Genomic DNA, 17,989 nt, shown 5'->3' with positions numbered 1-17,989 from the left:
TAAGTTCAAAGATTTGTTGAATTAGGTTGAGGCATTGCAAATAACTTTTGATGATGAAGTATAAGCCTTGATATTGATGGGTTCGTTGTTTGATTGTGAGTAAACACTGTTTCATTAAGTAATTATGCTCCTGATGGTAAAATTACCATAAAGATGGTATTGCACAATATGATAAGTGAAGAAAATAGCAGAAAAGGGCAAGGATCTCAAGTACTTGTTTCAAAAAAACGAAGAAGAAGCAAAAGCAAAAGTCAAAGTCCAATCACTACAAGAAAATGTACCTTTAGCGACAAAATGTTTACTGACGAAAAATATAGTCGCGAAAGAAACATTTACCGGCAAAAAATAAATTTCTCCGTAAAAACTATACTTTTGCGACGAAAAATTAAAATTGCCGGTAAATGTTATATTTTTACCAACGATAGAACACTTTCGTCGGTACTGGACTAACTTTTACCGACGATTTCTTATTTTTGTCGGCAAAAATATAACCATTTACAGACAAAATTTAAAATTCATCGGCAATAGTAAAAAAATTTCCCGCCCACCCATCCCGCCAGTCCTAACATGGAAAAATAAATTAAAACATATTAATGAGGCTATCTAAACCATTATTTTTCTCTCCATCTCCGTTGCATCTCCTCCTTTCTCTCTCTTTTTTTTTTTTTTTTTTTTTTTTTTTTTTTTTTTTTTTTTCTCTTCTGTCAAAATCATTTTCCACCACAAACCCACTTTCGTCCTTTGAAACCTGGGTTGAATCAAATCAGCTGGTCTCTGCATCTCCTTGGGTTGAAGCAAACCCATTTTCTTCTTCGAATTTCACTTTGAATCTCTTCGAATGTCTCTTTGATGTTCCGGTCGCCAGTGGTGGAGTGAGTTCTAGGAAGACGACAGAGACAGCATCTCAGGCGGTCACTGTTGCAACGCCGATCGCTGAAGGTAAGTGTTCTTTAATCACGGAGAAGATCTGATTTTTTTTTTTTTTTTCTGGGAGAGGGGGGAATTTGGGGTTTTCTGAAGCGATGGTTGATAAATTTCTTATTTTGGGTTTTTTTTTTTGGGTGATTTCTTGGAGGGTCTTCGCCTGTGGTGGATAAGCCGAGGGGTACTCTCCCTTGGGGGTTCTATCCGAAGAGTGTTGAGATGCCTTGGTGCAGGCTTTTGTCACAGCCTGGACAGGTTAGTTTTGCTTATTTTTATTTGATCAATTTCAATGTCTGGGTTTTTCATTTTCTTGCTTGAGCTAAGTGTTTTCTTGTGGTAGCAGAATGCGAATATTGATATTTCAGCACCCAATTTTACTATTGGTTCACACAAAAGCTGCAATCCAGATTCTAAGTTCATGGTTCTGCATTGATGAGTGATGACTTGCTTTCTGTTCTTATTTATTGCGTAACTGTATGGTGTTCTTTGATCATAAATTGTGTTTCTAAGAGCAGGAAATTTTTTAGAAGGATTTGAATAACCAATTTTATATGATAGTTTGTATAACAATTTGGTTCTGGATTGGGCATAAAGAAAGAAACCAGAGAGTAGGAGGAGCTCGGTAGTTGCCTTTGTCTTGGTACAAACTTCATATTATTATATCTTGTAATCTATTGTTAATGTCGGCCTTTTCATACTTCTGCTTTCTCCTTTATTGTTGTTGTGGTCTTAATTATTGTATTCATCTCCCATGTTGTATATCAACATTTTTTCTACCCTTGGTTTGCTCTACCTGGGACACATCAAATCAAGGATTGCATTTCCTCTGAAAGGACTTGTCTGGTCAGTACGGGATCTATTTGTAGGCTAGCACCAAGGTTTGTTATAGGTCCTAAGAACTTGCTTCCAACGTAGAATAGTGTGAAGCTTTACAATGTTGCACCATGACTTGTGAGGCCTTTGGTGGTTACTTCCAATATACGATATGAGTGAGCATCCATTTTAATATGAATAAATCTCATATGGGTGTGCTATGTTCTGGCATGATAAGCTATAATTGACTTCTAAATAAAGTCCTAGGATTGATGCTGGATTGTTTATACTTTTGCTAGCCTCTTTTTTTGTGTGCTTCCTTAAGTTGTGTTTATTTATATATATATATATATATATAAGCTTTTAGAACTATTATTATGAAATTGTTAACTTTGAGCTCAGGTGTAGCTGATTTATTGATAACTTTAATGTTTGGTTTATAATGGTTATCATTTTGGGTTTCCTTTATTTTCACCACTGAGTTTTATAAACTTGATTTATGCACCAATAATGAGTGGTCTTTTGTTCAACCTTATATTGCAGTGAAAATACAAAAAATGTGCTGATTGCAGCTTCATTTATACACCTGAAACATAGAGAACATGCAAAGTATACATCAGAACTTACTACCGTGAACCCGCATATTTTGCTTTCTGGTCCTGCAGGTCCGTGTTTGATTTACAGTTTAAGTTCTGATAGTATATCTGTTATGCATCGTGTATTGGAAGTCAATATTTCTATTTGAACGACTTTGCAGTTTCAGAGATATATCAGGAAATGTTGGCAAAGGCTCTAGCTAATTATTTTGGAGCGAAGCTGCTAATATTTGATAGTCATTCATTTTTGGGTGTAAGAAAAACAGCACATTCTTGATTTTGAAAATGAATTCACCCTACTTCTCATTTTTAATGCTTTGATGGGATCTGGTGTCATGTTTTGATCAGTCATATCATGGACTAATGAGTTCATGTTATTATTTCATTATTGCAATCATTATCTAATCCTTTTTTATTTGTTAAGGGGATGTTGAAAGCTAATATATGGGAATAATTAAAAAATGTGCTGCAGGGTCTATCATCAAAGGAAGCTGAGCTTCTAAACGAAGGATTGAATGCAGATAAATCATGCAGCTGTACCAAACAGAGCCCTATACCCACTGACTTGGCGAAGACTGCAAATCAGTCAACATGTGAAGCTGAGACACCAAGCTCTTCCAATGCACCTTCATCTGGCCTTGGATCTCAACCAAAGGTGGAGTCAGATACTGTCCCCTCCTCCTCTGGGGCATCTAAGAGTTATCTATTCAAATTCGGTATGCCATTTTAGGTTATTCTTGGATAGTCTTTTGCAGTAGGCTTTCTCATTCTCTTTCATAATCTAGTAAGTTTGAGATTTTTTTTGGAGTTGAACTTGGCATGATTTCTCTGAACATGAACCATGCAGGTGATAGAGTAAGATTCAGTCCAGTTTTTGGTGGCTTATATACGTCCACATCTTTGTCAAGGTACATATTATATAATAAATCTGTAAATTTCTAACAAACTTATTTGTGCTTTATTTAGGTTATCTATGCTGTCTACTGTTTGCAGTTTTAGTTGAGTTGATAGTTGTGTAGGAAGTTTTACATGCTGGTTTTGATGTTTGCTTATACATCACATCACGACCTATGGTTGAGAGGGAATATCGGGAACTTAGAAATTTTTGATCATGACATTTTTGAAACAAGTTTCTGTTCTCAAACAAGTTTAAGAACTAGAATAGTTATTCTTTTGAAGTTAACGATTTTATATATGTAGATATGTTTAGTATTCTAGCTGAAATAATGTGTTTGATCATTAGATATGTGTAGTATTCTAGTTGAAAGTAATGTTGCTAAAAAGTGGGCAGGAACTGGTCAGGAACTGACAAAATGCCACTTGTTTTAGGCTAATCGTTTGATGAGTTGGCCACTAATGCAATGGTCCATTGGTCCTACTGATTGATCACTCACATGCCCTTGCTAGATTAATCCAGCTTAAGTGAAAATTCCATAGTCTATTACTTGATTTATTACTTCTCTAAAAACTCTATTATTTTAAAGTTTTACACAATAATATTCATTTCCTATCGGTTTAACTTTTTGATATCCATGGTAATTTAATATGGTTATTTATAATTTCCCAATCATATAAATGTTCGAGTTAAGAATCTTGCATGATAGATCTTCATATTTTCAATTTTAGGTTCATGGCAGCAGTAATCACTACCCCAGTGTTGGACTACCAACATATATTGTAACACATATTGACAGATTTATTTGCTGATATTTTGAGTCTGCTCTTTTTTTTTTTTTTTTTTGTTTGGTAACAAATAAGCAAAGAACTCTTATGATGATGTGTATGTGTATGCAGTGGCTAGATGTGATTATTGTTCTTACTAACTGTTATGGCTTATATAGTTTCGTTTAGGCACCATCGCTGGTTGTAGAAGCAAGTGCAAAAGCATTTACATTGACGGATGCACTTTTGAGGTTAGAATCTCAGCACCTAAACTTTTTAATATATATATATATATATAGAAACAATTTAATATATATATTTATAGAAACAACATTTCATAGAGAGGAAATCAATATTTTTTTATATATATATATTTTTAATGTTTATAAGCCTTTGTCGACGAAATTTAATACTTCGTCGCTAAAATCATATTTACCAACAGAAAATACTTCCTCGCTATCTTTACCGACGAAAAGTACTTCCTCGCTAAAACATTTTGCCAACAAATAATTTCGTCACTAGTTATATTTTCACCCATTTTTCATGTTATATTTTGTTGCCAAAACCTTTTACCGACGATTTTAAATTCGTTGGGAATAGTTTTTTGCGAGAAAACTGAACTTTTGTTAGAAAAAAGTTTATCCGGCAAAAATTGAAAATTTGTCAGTAAATACAATTGCAAATGAGGCATAGGCGACGAATTTATTTTCGTCGATAAACCATTTCTCGACGAATTTTATGTTTTTGCCAATAATTTTTTTTTTGTTGGTAAAAGCTGAGTTTCTTGTAGTGAATATACCATGACAGACATGCGCCCAGAGATGAATGACAACCAAGCTTGATGACAAAGCAAGACGATGACTCTTTATTGGATATGGCCATAAAGAATTTGACTCCAAATTTTTGAAACCTATTGATAAAAAGGTTATCAGAAGTAGAGATGTTGTATTCTTTGAAAATCAAACCATTGAGGACCTTCAGATGAATGAAAAATCAAAATCCACCAATGAAGAAATATTTATTTCAGCTCCTTTACCTATGAGACATGATAATGAAAATCTTCAAGAAGTTGACGATAATGCTAATATAGATAATAATCCTATCATTGATGTGCCTACAGATGTAAATGAGCAAGGTCTTCCAAAGCCACCAATTGAACTATAGTTGAGAAGATCTACAAGGATGAGATGACCTTCTAGCTTGTATCCACTTCATGAGTATGTGATGATTACTAATGGGGGGAGAACTCGAAAGCTATGGAGAGGCTTTAATGATTGAGAAGCAAAGTGAATGGACATATAGTATCCAAGAAGAGCTCTACAAAATAAATGGGTTTTCAAGTTGGAGACTTAAGAAAGTTGCTAGCAACCAAGGCATAACTAGAAAATGTTTAACTAGAAACAGGGAATAACTTTTGAAGAAACTTTTACATCTATAGTAAAGATGTCTTTTATTAGAGTTATGTTGAGTTTAGTAGCCAGTCAGAATCTTGAGATTGAATAATTTGACGTGCAAGCTATCTTTCTCCATAGGAATATGGAGGAAGAGATTTATATGGAGTAGCCTGAGGTATTTAAGGTTAAAGGGAAAGAGAACTTTGTATGTAGGTTGAAGAAAAGCTTATATAGGCTCAAACAAGTTCCAAGACAATGACACAAAGTATTTGACTGCTTAATGGAAGATCATGGATATGAGAAGAACGATTCAAAAGCTTATGTATTCATGAAATTTTTTCTAAAGGTGATCTTACCATTCTTCTACTTTGCGTTGACGATATTTTAACTGAGTCATGAAACAAGTAAAATTAAAAAAATTCAAAAAGAACCCCAATAAATCCTTTGCCATGAAGGATTTGGGACCAGCAAAACAAATGCTTGGCATAAAGATCACTCATAATAGAGAGAATAAAAACCTTTGGTTATCTTAGCAGAGATATAAGCAAGACAAAACCAGTTATATCTACATTTGCAAGTCATTTTAAGCTTAGTCAAAGACAATATTCTACAAGTGGGACAAACAAAGGACTGATGAAGAAGGTGCCTTCTGCATCTATAGTTAGTAGTTTAATGTACTGTATGGCATGCACAAGGCCAAATATCGCTTATGTGTTTGGTGTAGTCAGTCCGCTTCTTTTAAATCCTGACAAAAAGCACTGGGAAGCTATAAAATGTATTCTCAGATATCTCAAAGGTACTTCTAAAGCCTATTTATTCTTTAGAGATGGAATCATGTGTTGAATGAATACATAAATGTAGACATGGCTAATGATATTGATGTGAGAAAGTCCACATCGGCTTATATGATTACTTTTACAGTGGGAGTTGTATCATGGCAATCAAAATTACAAAAATATGTGCTTTGTCTATCACTAAAGCTGAGCATTACTAAAGGTTGTAAAGAAGTTTTATGGATAAAGGGATTCATACAAGAATTAGGCTAAAAATAGGAAAAGTTTTTCAACACTACAATGGTCAAAGTGCTATTCAATGATGTGATGTATCACTGGATTAAGGATGTACTGGAGAGGAAGCTATTACAACTTGAGAAGATCCATACCAATGACAATGACTTGGATATGATGACAAAAGCTTGACTAAGAGAAAAGCTTCAAATTTATAGGCGATTGTATGTAATGACCAATGCGGGCGGGTGCGAGACACTAACAGGTTACCTAATATCCAATCTGAAATCGCCTAGTTGTAGATTAGGGAATCATTTTAATGTAATGATTGTTACTCTCATAATATTGAGATCTTTTCAAAGCGAGTGGTTTCAAGATTCAAAATAACTTCGAAGTTAAACGTGTTCAGGTGAGAGAAATCTAAGGATGGGAGATCTCTTAGCGAAGCTTTGAGCAAAAAATCTCATATCAAGTGTGATGATTAAATCGAGGACAATACAATAAAGAGTGGCAGGTTAGCTAATTGAGGCGGGATATTAAAAATTATAATAGAGCCTATACTTGATAGGAAGTGTGCTAGCGAGGATTTGGGCCTCAAAGGAGATGGATTGTGATGACCAGTACGAGATGGTGTGAGGCACTGGTAGGCTATCTAGTATCTAATCCCACATTGCTTAGGTATGGATCAGGGATGATTTAATATAATGATAATCACTTTCATAATGACGAATCTTTTTTCAGAACGGTTGGCTTAAGGTTTTGAAAGAACTTCGAAGTTAAACATATTCAATTGAGAATAATCCAATGATAGGTGATCTCTTGGTAAGCTTTAAACAAATAATTATATACCAAATGTGGTGGCTAAATTAGCAGCAATATTGGCAAAGAGTGATAAGTGTATCAATGGAGGCATGAGGCATGATGTTATATTGCAGGTTTGGAAAGCCCTCTTTTGTATGACTTGTGAGGAGGAGATTTGTTGAGGTATGATAAGGTAAGGAGAGGAATAGTGAGGCATGAGCTCATCATACATGACCATGTCCCATATGGAAAGAAAGACACTCACAAATAAGTGATCCTCATGGCCTCAATATGGAGGAAGGGGGTCCAAGTTATTTCATCTTTATTCTTCCATAAATAGTGGTAGGGACTTAAGCTAAGTTTTTGAAGAATGTAAGTGAAGTGCTAAGAGTTTTGGCAAGGGATTTTGGAAAAGAGAGAGAAAGAGAGAGATAATAAAAGTAGTCTTTCTTTAGAGAGAGAAAAAGACAAAAAGGTGGTCTTTGTTTTTGTCCAATAGTCATAAACTATTGGATTTTCTTTTTCTACCATTGTTACTCCCTCTTCTTAGAACATACCATTTAGGTGAAAGCCATTCTTTGAGTGATATGTGATAGTCTCTAAAATTGTTTAGAGATAGTTTATTGTACCCCATTATTACAGTGATGAGTTTGGACTAAGGTCTCATGGTTTTCTCCCTTTATTTTTAAGCGTTTTAGGTGTTATTTCAATTCAATTTATTTCCATTATTATTTTTTATTGTTATCTTGTCCATTTAATTGCATAAAAACGGAAAAAAAAATTATTATTCCACTGCATTGTAATTTGTTATTGTTATTTGTATTGTTATTTTTCCCAACACTTTAAGACATCGTCTTCCTTCGACTATATCTCTTGAATTGCTATGGGTTATCGATTTTGGCACAATTGCAGCTGTTTTATGCAGTTTCATATTAACTTTTTACTATAAGGACATAATTGGGATTGCAAACTTCTAATTTTGACTGGTGGTCGGATTTTGGCTAACTTTTGACATGGAAATGAGAGTCGCATAGATTCAGTATGGTGTGGGCTACTTATGCATGGGGAGGATGGTCTCAATTGTAAAGAAACAAGATAATGGTTGTAAAGTCAAAATAAAAATCTATTTAAAATTAAATAATGATATAAAAATAAAAATAAATAACGCAAATATTAATATATTAATTATAAAATATACAAATGTATATATATAAACTGATTATATATATATATATATTATATGATATATATTAGTTAATAAAATATTTTGATTTTTAAATTAGTGTAATCTATTGGATAAAAAACTCAAACACCCCTAAAATTGTTTTGACCATAATTTTTGAATTGTAATTTGGAATCAAGGTTGCTGCTAGTTTACACACCCCTATTGATGAGTGCTAGGGGAATAGTGTTATGGTTAAAGCTAAAACCTAACTATACAAAAATTCAACTTTTGAAATTGCATACAATCAACCAGTCAACCCAGTCAAAATTGAAAATTTCAACATTTTCTTTGGATGAGTAACATTTTAAATTGCATTTTATGAACATTTTTATTGTAAGACCTATGAGCCTTCAAGGCTGCAATGTAATAAGGGCAATATCGGTGAACAATACACTAAAATGGATTATAATGACTAGTTACGGTTTCGGTGTAAGGCTACCAGGATAAATGTGAGTGGATATGGAGCATTAGTAAGCTACCTTATTGGTAAAACTAAATGGTGTCCAATCGCATATCATCTGATGTAGAATAGTGATGATTCAAATGTAAAAGGAGTCACTCTTTTAACGATCGATGCCTTTTCTGTAACACCCCGTACCAAAAAAATATACATGATTAAACAAGTTTGACCAAATTGACTAAGTTTGATCAAGTTTGACCAATTGAACAATATATGAGTTCAAGTTAACTTTTTCAATAGCCAATATTTTTGGTTTGACTGAGGTACCATTGTGTAGATTTCGTTGATACGAGTTCATAGACTGGCGGTACGCCAAATTCTGAGTTACGGATAAAAAGTTATGGTTCTGAAAAGTTTTAAGCATAAGTTTTTAATCAGTGTCCAAGCCAGTCTCCAGTTTTTATCTGTTAGTGACCCAAAGATTTATATAAGCCTAGGTAAGCATGTAAAATAGGAAACAAAGCCCAAAATACCCATTTCTTCCCCAAAACCCGAGAAATTCTCTCCTCAGACCCATGGATCTGAACTGAGTCATTTCGACCCGTTTACCGTCGAACCGGATCACCACAGTTTTGCCCATTTCTGGCCAACCACCACTTACACACGCCAGCCAACTAGAAAGATCACTTGAACGCTAGCTCAGCCGTGAAATTTCACGGCAAGAAGTGGCCAGACTCGCCCAGATAGGGCTAGCAAGGTGGGTTGCCGGATTTTCTCATTTCTTGGCCGTTTCAGGCCAACCCATACACCTTTTTCACTATATTCGACCCCTTTAACTCATTTTCGTGATTATTTTGTCCAGATTCCTCACCGTTTGAAAGATCCGACAACGAGAAGTTCGGCCGATGTTTCAACAATGTTTTCGGGCCACCAGAGGAAACTTTGGATCAAGGTGAGCATACTGATGAGTTCCTTGTCTCTTGGGTTTTCTGTCAATATAAAGTTTGTGAATTTTGGAGGTCGTTTGATAATTTTTTCCATTTTTGGATCAATTAGTTAATTTTCGGATAAGTTGGGGACTGTGTTTGGACAAAATTAGTCAAATTAGTTAAAATTGGAGTTGAATTAGTGAAATTGGATATTATTAGGACTCATTAGGTGGTTCAATTTCGAAATATTAGGCTTCGGGTGAAAATCCCCAATTTTGGGTATCGGGTCGTAAGGGCATGCGGTATAATTGGACTGTTCGGTGTCTAATTTATGCAATTTTGTAGTACTGTAAATTATTTTGAGACATTTGGATTATACAAGTGTCTCTGGTTTAGTCGTTTGAATCCTGAGGGATATTTTATTATATTATAGGCACTCGAGTTGAGCCTGGAGGCGATCCTGTAACGGAGCAGACATGAGCATCTACAGTATTGTGAGTGGTTATACAATTTTTAAATGTTTTGGGTATATAGTATAATATCTATGTGGTTTAAATATTTTACGTATATACCATTTGATTGAAATGTTGTTTTATGCATATATAAATATTTGCTTTCACATATATGTGTTATCATTTTATATGACTTTTGATAATATTTTAAGTGATTTCCAATTTTAATGGGTCCATAAATGGACTTGTGATATTTAAATATTTTGGTAATTAAATTGAGGTTTTAAATCATTTTGGAAACTATTTGGTTTGAGAAACCAGATTGAAAATCATATAATTTTAAGTATGATCAAATATTTTATAATGTTATGTGCTTAAGATTGGTTTATGGTGAATATATTTTACTGTGGTATTTCTGGTTTTCATATGAAATGATGTTTTGAGAGTTTTGAAGTATTTAATTAAACGGTGGAAGTTTAAATGTTAAATTATGATTTATGATACAGTATCGTTTGGAAAAGTATATATATAATCTTAAAAGATTGTTTCATGTATACTGTATTGGTTATTTTTAAATTGATGTACCATGTAATACCAATACATTGGATCAGTATTATATTATATTATATTACAGCGCGCTGGGTTTACCACGGTGCCGTGAGGTTGGTTTCATCCAACGGTTAGCTATTATTACCACGGACTGTGAGGTCGGGTTTATCCGACGGTTTATTATTATTACCACGGTGCTGTGAGGTTGGTATCATCCAACGGTTTATTATTACCACAGACTGTGAGGTTGGGTACGTTCCGACGGTTATTTATTATTTACACGACACCGTTCATATATTGAGGGTCGTGAGGTGGGTGTATTCCACGGTTTGCAGATTGGTACATTGTATGACTCGTTGGGAAATTGATTTCCGGCGAATTCCCAGTTGCACCGCCCATCTTCTCCCACTAATTTCGACCCCTTGAACCCAGATCAGAGGTCGGTTTCCTCCGACACGTAGTGGTTTGTGAGATCCAAAGATCCAAAACCCGACATCTTTCCGACATGATTCCGGTCACCTTGGATCCGATTTTCGGGAAGTAAGACCAGATCCATAATCTTCGTTTCACAAGCCTCAATTTGGTATATCATTCGTAAATTTTGGTTATCGTTTGTGTTCGCTCCCTGGGTACCCATTTGGGAGTTATCCGATTAAAATATTAATATAATTAGTTTATTGTATTGTGGATATTTTAGGTGCACGTGGGGGTAGTGAAGTTGATCCTACAGAGGATCTAGATTGACACACGTGTTTGAGGTGAGTGACCCACTTTTAAAAATATTTTTGGGTGATTAGCTATATTTGTTTTGTGTTAATTTAATATTTAGAAAATATGTTCATGTGGTGGAATTTATATATAATTTTATTTAATTTGTATTCCTAATTTTGGTGATTTATATATATATATATTGACGCTAAATTAAGGTTTGGATTATTAAAGAAATTCTTGATTATTATTATTGTTATTTAATTGAGTTTATTATGCATAATCAAGGTGTTTCATTAAATTAATTGTACTTGAATTCTAGATGAATTTTAATATTATTTTTGGCATGATTTGATTTTAAAGATTTTTAAAAAAATATTGGTTTAAATTATGGTGCCTTCAAATATATATTTATGCACTTGAAATATTATTTGATTGATTTTATGATTTGGGAAAAATTATATATATATATATATATATATATATAATTATTGATGGATTTATGCTAGTGATATTAAAGAAAAATGTGGGATTGTGAATTTGAAAAGTGATATGATTTCCACGGTAAGTTTTGGAAAAACTTGTTATTTTAAAAATAATTTGGTTATTTGTTTTAGACGCACTTATACAATATTGGTATTCTGTACTGTATATGTGGATGAGCGTGCAAGTTATAATATTTTCCGTAAGTTACCATCGGACCAAGGGCAGGCAAGTTTAATAGTGCACATAAGCCACCCCTTTCCATGGTCAGGATGACAGTTTAAGCAGTGGTGCTGTCGGGACACCGAAGCAATCATATGCAAGTTCCTCTCTTTAACCTCTTGCCGGACAGTGCTCGGGACACTGGATATCGTAGGGCATCATTGGTATATAGTGTGGTGCATCAAGCATTATTTTTTAGATATAAAATTCAAATCTTAAAGATTTAAAGTCGTATTTAAATTAAACGTATTTAAATTATTTTATCACCTATTTTCAATTAGTATTTTCTAAAATGTATTTATTCATATATTATGTCAATTGTTTTAAAATCAATGTTTTTAAAATGCATATTGCCATATTTTTATTATATAGATTGGTTGAATATTTCAAAATGAATTTTATAATATTTTTATCACTTATTTTGCATGATTATTTGTAATTATTTAAATTATATTTTTGACACTGTTTATTTTGATTTATTAAATCAAATTTTACGAATTATATATTGAATTTAAGTTTTATGTACATTTCTTTAGGGCAAGTATTTTATTGTATTTTATTCGTAATTGGATTATCTAATTAATTATTCCTTGATTTTTGGAGCATAAAATATTGGGTTTTGTGAAAATATTTTTAAAAGGAAAACCTTTCCAATGGAGTGAATGGTGAGGATTTCGAGAGAAAATATTATTTTCAATTAATTAATTATTTTTAATTAATCAAGTGTACTATGATTATTATTACTATTACAATCATATATTAGATAGGGTCACTCACTGAGATGATTAGCATTTCATATTTTTAAATCTATTCCCCTAGGTACAAGGATTGGTAGACGTTCGTCCGGAGTGAGCTTGACCTTCGTTGCTATCATATTTCAAGGAGTTCTCTTCTTTTCATTTATTTCTATTTGTAATATTTCTTTCCATCCTTTGTTTTGTAACTTTTATACTTAATTGTACCTTATGATGCTCTGTATACTATATTGGATATATTTTATTTAATACTGCATTAGTTCCCTGTTTAATTTATGGAAGTGCTGGTTATTGTGGAATTAAATTGTAGTAAGATGGGAGAAATAAAGTGGTATATGCAGAAGTGTGTTTTCAGTGCAGGGAATTTGTAGTAAGTCCAATCCTTAGGGGAGGTTCTACTGGATTTTCTATTGGAGGATCCGGTAGGATGTTTTTGGGATCAGAGCTTGTCTAGCATTCTGATGAGGGATCTTAGATAGGTTCTGACAAAAAACCTCATACCATCTGGAGTGTGATAAATAAATTGGGAGCAATATCGATGAAGCACGAAAGTGGAGTGCCAGTAGAGGATTTTTTTAAGGTAAGGTCTTAATGCAACTAATATTATTCAGTTTTTTATTTTTTATTTTCTATTTGTCATATTAATAAGTTAAAAAAATCGATATTTATAATTTTACCTAATTGTTGATGTATACACTCATGATCAAATTCGTATTCATGGCCACGACTTAAATTTGATAAGTGAGATTTACTCACTTAGTGGTATTTTTTTAAGCCTTAATTAGTTGTAAGAACTCAAGCATTTAAGTTATTTTGAGGAATTTTGTGTGTATTTTGTAGGGAAGCTTCAAAGTGAGATTTGCTTACAAAATGGATGATTTTTTAAGCTAGTAAAAGAAGTCTTACGAATTCATGGTTTTGTTAGAGCTTAAGGCATTATGGAGAAGCTTAATCTCATTTTAAGGAGCCTTCAAACATTAATGTGCAGAAGCTATGGTGCTGAAGTGCCATCCACGATGCACAGCTCACCAAACTCTCCTTAGAAAATCAAATTCCAGATCCAGATAGTAGTTATGGTGCTTAAGTGCCATCCTCAACATGCCTCTAGCCATTTTGGTGTGCCCCTTGCTAATGCTCGCTTCCATCTCTATATTTCAAGCGTTCACTTTCCAAGATCAATTCCTTTGGCATGCCCACACATCATTTGGTGTGCCCTCACCATGTTTTTAATGAGTGGACTTTAAGAAGTTAATCTTAGTCATTGGATCAATTTTTAATGGCTAGATTAGTCTTTTTTGAAGAGTTACATCATGTTCTCAAGTGTGAAGACTAGTTATGAGGCTATAGGAGGAAAGAATACAAGGTAGAGGGTATACATAAGAATCAAGATAGATAATCAATTATAGGACCAAAAAAGGGACAAGAAAAAAAAAAAGAAGCAAATACATTAATTACATCTAATTTGTAAATAAGATGTACCATATTTGAAAAACTGCCTCACGATCAATAGGGCACAACCATCCACCATGGATGGAAAGCCAAACATTGAGAAAAGATCTACTATTTATGAAATCTAATATTTTTATGATCGAGGTTGATTTCTTACACATCCTATTACTTGAAACCAAATAATTACATTAAAAAAAAAAAACATTTCCTTTTTCACAAAACTAAACTATAAATTTAACCAGTCTTATATATCATTACCTACTAATCGGTATATGGGCTTGACAAGCAAATGATTGGCTCGTGGCAAAGAAAGACCAAAAATCTCATCCATGCCAATATCATTAGGTTGCATACCATCAGGAAGCTCCCAATCAAAGCAATGCACAAGCTGAGCCAAAACCAATCGAACAGTTATTAATCCCAAATGCATTCCAGGGCACATTCTTCTACCCGATCCAAATGCAAGAAGCTCAAAATCGTGCCCTTTTAGGTCTATATTTCTATCAATGAACCTTTCTGGATAAAATTCTTCTACATTATTAGACCACACATTTGGGTCTCTTCCTATTGCCCAAGTGTTCACCATGAGTCTTGCTTTTTTGGGTATGTCATATCCTCCAACGCTTATGTCCTCCATGCACTCTCTAGGGACTAGCAATGGTACAACTGGGTGTAGCCTAAAGCTCTCCTTCACCACCATGTCTAAGTAATTCAACTTCCCTAAATCCTTCTCTTCCACCTTTCGGTCCATGCCAATTACTCGTCGTAACTCCTCTTGAAGCTTTTTCATCACCCTAGGGTTTCTTAGAAGTTCTGACATAGTCCAGTCGGTTATGGTTGTTGCCGCGTCGAATGAAGCGACCATTAAGTCAAGTAAGATGGCTTTGATATTTGTTCGGTCGATTGTGTAGACGTGCTTGTCTTGGGGATTATTCATTGGTTGGTTCATCAAAGGAAGTAGTATGTCAACGAAGTCCCTATGCTGGTTGTTTGTGTCTTTTTGGTGCTCGGTGATGATCTTTTCTAATACTTGGTCGATGAGTTTGCTAGCTTTTTTCATTCGCTTAGCTAATCCCTGAAGAGAAATGTGGCGAAAACTCAATGACATGGACTTTGGTTCAAGAGTTGATCATAAAAATAATAGAGCCAATAAAAAGCATAACAGCCAATGTTATTATATTCTTTTTTGGTTATACTTCTTAAAAGTCTGATGCATTAAACATTTGACTTTTTATAGGGATAATCACATTAGAATCTTTTCTATTTTCAATTTATTATTGTAGAATTAATATTTGTATTTTGAAGAATTAAAATAAAAGTTTTAGATTACCAAAAAACTCTCATTAAATGCATGCATACGTTATTTTTTTTTAAAAAAAAAATTATAAATATATTGATTAGAAAGGGTAATGTTTTACTTAACATATTTTTTTGGGGACTTACTAATGGAAAGATTTTTATTCGCAAGTTTAGTATATTATTTTTCCAAAATTACATTTAATTAGAACAGAAAATTCTTGCAAAAAAAAAATAAAAATTATAACAAAAAATGGGAAAAAAAAATTGTTGGGTTAACTATACTTTTGATCTCTCTATTTTACTTCCAATTTTTTCACTTCAATGCCCCATTGAAAACAAAATTAAAATTCAGGGCTTCAATATAAAAATAAAATGTAAATATAAATTATAGGGTCTACGTTGAAACTAAACTAAAATCGAGACGCTCAATCGAGCTCATTAAAATGCAAAAGCCTAATTTGAAACTAGATATGGCACAGAGGGTCTAAGAATATATTGAAACCGAATAATTCTCCCAACTGGGTAATCTATTAGGCATGGGGAAAAAAATGCCATAAAATACATATAGGCCCAAAAACAAAAAAACAAAAAAAACAAAAAAAACAAAAAAGCAAAAATATATTATTAAGAAAAAAATTATCATCATTAACATTGTTAAAAACATAATTAACAAAATTGAGGGTCTAAGCAAAAACAAATAAAAATGAGCTTTTAAGTGTATTTAACAAAAAAAAGGGGTTGTGTGTATACTTATCCTTTTTCTTCTTTTTTCCCCCCCCCCCCCTTTTTTCTCCAAATTAATTGTAATTTAGTACCTTTTTTAAGAAATTATATTTTAGACTTTCAAATTTAAGGTGTTAAAATTTAAGTCTTAAAGTTTAAATGTCTTGTATTCTCATGCAATTTTGATATCGATCTAAATTAGAAGGTAGTGAAACACAATTTATTATAAAACTAAAAAGCCTAAAAATGCATCAAATTCAAATTAAAAGACTTAATCTGCAATAAATTATATTTTAATATGGTGAAGTTAGATGTAACTATAAGCGACCAGTAATTTTAAAAAAAATCCAAATCCAAATGAAAAAAAAAAATTGAGCTTAAGATTCTAAACTGAAACTTTTTAAATTTGAGAAATTAAATGTAAAATTTTCAAATTAAAAATATTAAAATGCTATTAATCATATATATATATATATATATATATATTTTTTTTTTTTCCTAATCAAAAATTTCAAAATAGAAATATTAAAGTGTAATTAACCATATATATATATATATATATGTTCTATGCTTTAGAGTGCAACGACAAACCTGAAGATCAAATTGACCAAGCCAAGGAACACAATCAGCAAGATTAAAAGCACCAGCCAATTTCAAAGCCTCCTCAGCAATCCCTTTCAAATCATACAGATCATCATCTTTCCTCCTTCCCAATATCATCCTCGTCGATATGTCCTCCACCACCTCACCTATCTTCCTACTCAAATCCACCAACTCTCCCTTCGCAGCCGATTTCTTCAGCGACTCCAACGCCAAACCAAGCTCTTCCTTCCTCAACTCAGCAAACGATTCCGCTTTCGACGAACTGAGAAGCTGCAAAGTGCACAGCTTCCTTGTATTCCTCCAGTACGGACCGTACTCGGCGAAAACCAGTCCTTTCGTACCGTATGACAAGTACTCCGAGGCTTGGATTTTGGGTCGGCTAGCGAAGTTGGTGTCGTGGTTCTTGAGGAATAGCTCGGCAGCTTGCGGCGACGAGACGACAATGGTCGGGACAGTGCCAAGCTTTATGGACATGATGTGTCCGTGTTTTTGAGCCAGTTTTTGAAGGTTGCGGTGTGGGAGGTTGCCAAGTTGATGGAGGTTTCCGATGATCGGTAGAGATCTCGGTCCCGGTGGAAGTTTCTGGCGGGTTTTAGTGTATGTTTTTTTGGTTAGAATAAACCAAAGAGAGATGAGTAAGACCAGGACCAGGAAAATGATCGCCATGGTAGTGGCCAAGATGAGTAGTTGACTCTCTATGTAGAGGATTTGATATTTGAGAGGAAGATTTTGTTGATCGGTAAGAAGGAAAACCAAATAGAATGAACGAAAAATGATCAAACTCAAATACTAATAAATTAATACTGGATCTAAGTCAAATCAACGTATTAGATATTGTGCTAATCTTTGCCTTGTCATATAAACTATATAATAATCATTTCTGATCCCCATATGCAATTTGCAATTTTACCTATAAAAAAATTATCTCGATCTCATCCATTTATATCGTTGACCTTCTTCTTTCTCTCTCGTTTAAGAAAAAGGGAAAAAAAAAA

The 17,989-nt window shown here is 33.4% G+C and overlaps 2 protein-coding genes and 1 long non-coding RNA gene across 5 annotated transcripts; 2 read left to right on the top strand and 1 right to left on the bottom strand.

Moving 5' to 3' along the window:
- The first annotated feature begins 674 nt into the window (after positions 1 to 674).
- On the top strand, positions 675 to 5,021 carry LOC107418865 (uncharacterized). 3 transcript variants are annotated; one of them, XR_007240660.2, is made up of 8 exons: positions 675 to 939; positions 1,076 to 1,179; positions 2,281 to 2,402; positions 2,495 to 2,586; positions 2,806 to 2,988; positions 3,181 to 3,241; positions 4,175 to 4,246; positions 4,803 to 5,021. XR_007240660.2 is itself a non-coding variant. In XM_048473008.2 (7 exons), the coding sequence occupies exons 4-7, from the start codon at positions 2,515 to 2,517 to the stop codon at positions 4,012 to 4,014; spliced, it is 432 nt and encodes a 143-aa protein (XP_048328965.2). In that variant the 5' UTR covers positions 676 to 939; positions 1,076 to 1,179; positions 2,281 to 2,402; positions 2,495 to 2,514; the 3' UTR covers positions 4,015 to 4,149. The 3 variants fall into 3 exon arrangements, 1 of the variants encoding a protein (XP_048328965.2); XR_007240659.2 differs by having other exon boundaries at positions 4,786 to 5,021; XM_048473008.2 differs by lacking the exons at positions 4,175 to 4,246; positions 4,803 to 5,021 and adding an exon at positions 3,960 to 4,149 and having other exon boundaries at positions 676 to 939; positions 2,806 to 3,049.
- Positions 5,022 to 8,784: 3,763 nt separating this feature from the next.
- LOC132800449 (uncharacterized) lies at positions 8,785 to 11,843 on the top strand. Its single transcript, XR_009635560.1, has 3 exons — positions 8,785 to 9,579; positions 9,685 to 9,774; positions 10,185 to 11,843. It is a non-coding gene; the product is annotated as an uncharacterized LOC132800449 (long non-coding RNA).
- Positions 11,844 to 14,404: 2,561 nt separating this feature from the next.
- LOC107418866 (cytochrome P450 CYP736A12) lies at positions 14,405 to 17,776 on the bottom strand. Its single transcript, XM_025074182.3, has 2 exons — positions 16,983 to 17,776; positions 14,405 to 15,444 (listed from the first exon to the last, which is right to left on the bottom strand). The coding sequence occupies exons 1-2, from the start codon at positions 17,658 to 17,660 to the stop codon at positions 14,614 to 14,616; spliced, it is 1,509 nt and encodes a 502-aa protein (XP_024929950.3). The 5' UTR covers positions 17,661 to 17,776; the 3' UTR covers positions 14,405 to 14,613.
- Between the last annotated feature and the right edge of the window lie 213 nt (positions 17,777 to 17,989).

Source organism: Ziziphus jujuba, chromosome 2 (assembly GCF_031755915.1).
Source record: "Ziziphus jujuba cultivar Dongzao chromosome 2, ASM3175591v1".
NCBI lineage: Eukaryota > Viridiplantae > Streptophyta > Magnoliopsida > Rosales > Rhamnaceae > Ziziphus > Ziziphus jujuba.
This window is presented reverse-complemented; position numbering and strand designations above follow the sequence as displayed.

What these genes read in the sequence shown, in the direction of transcription:
- LOC107418866 (XM_025074182.3), bottom strand. Translation starts at nt 17,660, where the DNA reads ATGGCGATCATTTTCCTGGTCCTGGTCTTACTCATCTCTCTTTGGTTT. An exon ending in TTGGTCAATTTGATCTTCAG is followed by an intron (nt 15,445 to 16,982) that starts GTTTGTCGTTGC and finishes ATTTCTCTTCAG; the next exon opens with GGATTAGCTAAGCGAATGAA.
- LOC107418865 (XM_048473008.2), top strand. Translation starts at nt 2,515, where the DNA reads ATGTTGGCAAAGGCTCTAGCTAATTATTTTGGAGCGAAGCTGCTAATA. An exon ending in ATAGTCATTCATTTTTGGGT is followed by an intron (nt 2,587 to 2,805) that starts GTAAGAAAAACA and finishes AATGTGCTGCAG; the next exon opens with GGTCTATCATCAAAGGAAGC. An exon ending in GAGTTATCTATTCAAATTCG is followed by an intron (nt 3,050 to 3,180) that starts GTATGCCATTTT and finishes TGAACCATGCAG; the next exon opens with GTGATAGAGTAAGATTCAGT.